Source organism: Lithohypha guttulata (assembly GCF_036872675.1).
Source record: "Lithohypha guttulata strain CCFEE 5908 chromosome Unknown scaffold_19, whole genome shotgun sequence".
Classification (NCBI taxonomy): domain Eukaryota; kingdom Fungi; phylum Ascomycota; class Eurotiomycetes; order Chaetothyriales; family Trichomeriaceae; genus Lithohypha; species Lithohypha guttulata.
In genome coordinates, this window is record NW_027042768.1 from 1 (window position 1) to 4,983 (window position 4,983).

At 49.2% G+C, this 4,983-nt stretch overlaps 1 protein-coding gene across 1 annotated transcript; it reads right to left on the minus strand.

Annotated features, from left to right (window-relative positions):
• Positions 1-2,976: 2,976 nt before the first annotated feature.
• On the minus strand, positions 2,977-3,606 carry LTR64_008796 (uncharacterized protein; the record flags this gene model as incomplete). Its single annotated transcript, XM_064903101.1, has 2 exons — positions 2,977-3,121; positions 3,170-3,606. 2 exons carry the CDS (start codon positions 3,604-3,606, stop codon positions 2,977-2,979), a joined length of 582 nt encoding a protein of 193 aa, XP_064750486.1.
• Positions 3,607-4,983: the final 1,377 nt, after the last annotated feature.

The following is a 4,983-nucleotide window of genomic DNA, read 5'->3' on the forward strand; positions in this document are numbered from 1 at the left end:
GTGCCGACAACCAGATCAAAGAACTCCCACATCCGATAAGGGACGTTTAGCGCGACCTCGAGTTTATGCAACAACTCAAGGGCAATGATACCTCGTACGCCCCCTCCGTCGATTGCCAGCATCATGGGGGCCATCGTAGGCGGTTTGAGCTTGAGTTTTTGATGGAAAGGCGTTTTGCAGATCAAACACTTGTCCAACCTGAAGCTGTACCCGTTGCCAATGCGTTGATGATTTTCCCGTAGACACATATCGCAAATAGAATGCCCACAATGCGTAGTGTGCTCAGGCCTTCGCACCAGACAATGTAAGCAAATCGTATATGTCCTTATCTGTAACATTACACTTCGTGTCCGATGCAGTACGTTCTGGCGAAGTTGCACCGCAGGACTGCCATTATGTACCTTCCCTGCCAAGCAACGAAAGCTTTCTTCGACATCAGTGTCACCGCCGCCATATTCGACAGAAAGCTGCGCAGCCTTCGTGATAACGGGCTGAAAGAAACGATGAAGCAGAAGATCAGGCGGGAAGTCTGGACACATTAGTATTCAGGGGAACCATAAGAGCAATCACTCACAATGATGTCCGGTGGGATATCCCTGCATTAGCATTGCGGACGCCACAAACTCTGCTCTATCGCTCGTAGAAAGTTTATGTAGTAGCGGCAGCTGGAACAGTTCTGTCAGCAGCGCACAAAATTTCTCTGTATCTAGTGATGCTGCACAATGGCGGTAGGACCGCAGTATGTCTGAAGACGAGGCCGGATCAGTACAAAAATCTTGAGCAGCATGTCTAAAGACTCTGGCACAATCTCTTGCGTTTAGTAGAAGATCGCTAGCCTCTAAGACGGAGCGCATGTTCTCCGTAAGAAGTTTCATTTCCTTAGTGATTGTAAGATCCCAGGCCATGGAACCAGGGGCTGAATCTGGAACAATTATCGCGATGGAGCTGAATAATCGAGCCATGGAAGGGTTCTGACTCAGTTCTTCGAGCATTGCGATGCCCTCTCCATGCGAGGCGACGATCAAAAGGGCTGGAGTAATGCCATAAGCTGACTTGTGGCGCGGTGTCCAGGCTGATATAAAATCATGACAAGAGGCATTGCCGCCTAGATCCTGAGCGAATATGCACACGACGTGACAGTGGACTCGAAGCAGATTGCTGTGCGTGAGTTTGAGCAGAGACCGAGAGAAGAGAGCCTTGTTCGTTTGCACCCTCCAGCGAAAGCTTTCGTGGCAGCTGCTCCAGTGGCTGAGTTGATTCGTTGAGATGGCGCCAACAGTACAATCTGCGAAGAAGATAGGATATCTCTTAGTCAAGGACGAGTTGTCGACGAAAAGGTTTGCTATGCCATGGGTTGAGCGTCGTGATATATTGTTTGAAGGGAACATCGACTTAAGAACTCGAGACTTTTGACTTTTTCCGATGAAGAAGACAATGGAGGGCTGCTGCAATAACGGCTCAGGGAGTTCATCAACGAGACGTTCTACGCGCGAGGTATACAGCACTGCCCAGCTGGGATCCAAGCCATCGAATTCTAGCCATTGTACATGCGAGCAACGAGACATTGCTATTGCGCAGACGATTGGTCTATTGCACGGAGGACGAGAGAGTATATATACTATGTACATCCGCCATGCCTTGCTTTGCCCACATCTTTCTACAGGCCCTGTATTTTCGTGTGGTATCAGCATAAACCGCTTGACAACGAACGAGCTTGCAATCTTGATCTACACTCCTGCTTGTCCTTCCATTCCACTTCAGCTTGCTTGGTTCGTTGCGCATGACCCATCGTGCATGCACTGACCTTCTCAGCGCACTCTAACCATGCTGTATCACCCTCACCTTGACCATTAGGACGAATATAATAGTTCAAGATCATCTCTTGTGTCACACCATGTAGACCCTGTATCGTATCCTCCGTGGAATCTTGTATTGCCCGGTAGAACATGACCTCGCGTTTTAGATCGGAGACTTCCTCCAGCAGCTCAAGAAGCCGCTGCTCGTACGTCGGTCTCTGCTTCACAATCGGCGTTGGTGACACGAATCTCTGGCCTCTTGGAGACTGAGTCCTGGTTCCCATCACCTCCGTTACAGGTAAGCTCGAGTTGCAACGTGTACCTGAAGCTGGAGAAGTCGGTGTAGCAGACATTTATACTGCGTCCTTCGGATTCAAGATGGTGGCTAAGCTGTATGGCAGGTGATTCGTGGATGAATGTGCAGCAGTGGAGACTGGGACCAATTGCCTTAATGACCGTTCGCGTATGATGCTGAACCTCAACTCAATATATTGTGCCCTCCCATCCGTCATCATTTGCCGTAGTGGATGATTCTTCCTTGTGTTGCAAGCTTGACGAAGTTCCACGAGAACTTGTTGAAGTTCCGCACCACGTAGAAAGATGGTTGTTGTCTCGTGTGCCTGAGAATAAAATCTGTTCATTTTTTGCTTTGCCCGAACATCGGCCTTGTTGACACGACCTCGCTCTTTGAGACGGCGAATATGTAAACGACAGGCCAGCTCTGTTCTGCCAACCATAGGCGCAATCTGTGCATATGTCAATCCGCTATTGCGGCTCAGCACTAAACGTTCCTCCTAAACACGTATCAGCTCATGTGGATCACAGCGAAGAGGTAACTAACCTCCTCCCGCGTCCAAAAGGGACGCATTGCCGGCATGCTTACAGTTGCATTCGTCGCAAATGCGGGATTGTGACAGGCATACCGAGCTTATTTGAGCAGGTTCACCACCCATGCAAATCAGTGGTTATGTCCAACAACGCTAACACAGGTTGTCTTCTTCCAGCTACCGTCAGACGATCTGAAAATATGTGGAGCCCACATAGCATGTTTCAAACAGAACAGAAAGTTTGAACATTGCAGAGAGGGCAGAAAGTATATTCATGCCTTTTTATACATCAAACTATGGACTCGAGATTAGGCTCGCAATTCTGTAGTACATGGTGTGCTGAACACTCAAAACTAGTCTGGAAACATCTGAGTCATGATCTGCTCGATCTGAGATTTCAAATCTTTCATCTGAGTTAGGTTCTTCGTAATACTGTCCTCAAGTGTCTTCAAACTCTGAACCTGACTTTCCAGGACACCGAGTCTTTTCTCGATATTACTAAATGCCAATAGAGACCTCTCTAGGTGTGTTACTCTTTGCTCTAACCTCTGTACATTGGGTATACCGCCTAATTGGCTTAGGTTGCGTGGCGTGCTTCTGCTCCTAGGCTGATTAACGGTTTGTGTTCTCTCGTTCGCTCTGCTGTTGTTGAAGGTCGTTCGACTGCTGCCACCTGTATCGTGACTGGATCGGTTCGAAAATTGTTGTGCAATGGTAGGCAATTCGCCACTAGTGTTACTCGCAACTCCCGAAGGATGGACGTGAACCATGCTTCGTTGCCCTTCGAAGGTAGAAGGATTTGGATATGTCGTGTTCAGTTGAGCTAGATTAGCTGCCCCATCTCTCGGCACATCAGGTACATCCTGATCGTCGGGCGGATGGTAGGAGAATGTCGGTTCGCCAAAAGCGAGGGCGTTCATGCTGGGAGGACTGTAATTGTTCCCCTCGTAAGGACCAGTCTGGTAGTAATTGGTCGGATCCATGTCTATGGATCACATTACTAGGCCTACTGGCTGACGTTTGTGGCGCTAATCGTGGCTCTCTTGCTGCAACAAGATACGATGATAATTGAACAGCCAACGTATTTAACAGTTCGTTGCACAATGCTCAGCATCATCACTCCGCTCGAGGATACCAAATACTGAAACAACCTCCTCATCAGCGCATCGCGCGGGTATTCAAGGAGTCTCGTAGTTCGATGGGAAGGCGTGGTATCAACCCACATGGCCACGTAAAAGAGAGGTCACAGCGGGCAAGAGTAGAGCGGCGACTTTCCGCAAACGTGATAGAGACCTCATGCGGCCACATGCGTAGCATGCGGCACTACGCCTGCAGAACCGGTAACGCGAGCCGCACCAGTCTCGCATTCTGCTTCTGAATAAACGTGTTCTGGATGACATACTTACGCTAACTAATATGGTGCGGCAGCCGCACTACTGCAACCACCTAAGCGTTGGCGCGTACGAGCACTATACCGGCTCGGCTTCTAATCCTCCATACCCATGATCGTGTCTAGCCATTGACAGTCAATTAATCCAGAATCTACTCCGCTGACGCGGCTGAAAGTCATGTTCGTAATAGCGTACATCCCGGTTAGCGTAAGCCGCAGCAAGGCGCCTCAATTCGGTACGAATCGAGGTGTTGGCACAAACTGCTCACAAGCCTGTTAGCGTCGCCTCGCGTCTTGGAAATTATTTTCTACCTGATATCATCAACTTCCCACGATCCTCACGTCTCACTTCAGCTTCGACGATATGGGAGTAATTCACTCGGTCGGTCGATAGCGTCACGATGCCATGCTCGCCCGAACCTTCTGTGTGCTGCGGCGGGAAGCTGATTGGAGATGCATCAGGTCCTGTAGCAGGTACATATCGATGACAAGGTGGACCGAAAAGTCGGATGTGGATCAACTATCAACTTAGTCACGCCTCATCTCATGGCTGAAACACTTACCCTCTCAATATCCTTCGACATGAACTGATCGAGCCACTGCTTAACCCACTTGTCATCATCTGGCGGGTTAGCATTGTTGCAGTAGGGACGGCGTACTTACTCAAACTTTTCATCTGCCAAACAAGGATAATGCGTTTAGTACACGCGCGGGATTCAGCTCTGAGTTCAATGAGTTGTTTCATATATGGTAAGTGAGCTGCGATCCCTATGCCGGTTGCAAACATCAACATGGTCCCGTACCGATCAAATTGCTGCGTTGTACCATAAGGTCCTGAGATCCATGCCCGGTATGGCTCTTGTCTGTCCGGCAGGAGGTTGGCCGTAAGACCATGGCAAACCTTGACCAAAAGGTGTACTCGAACACGTCTTTCTGATGGGGAGTCTTGGTAGGTCGTCACCCAAAAAGG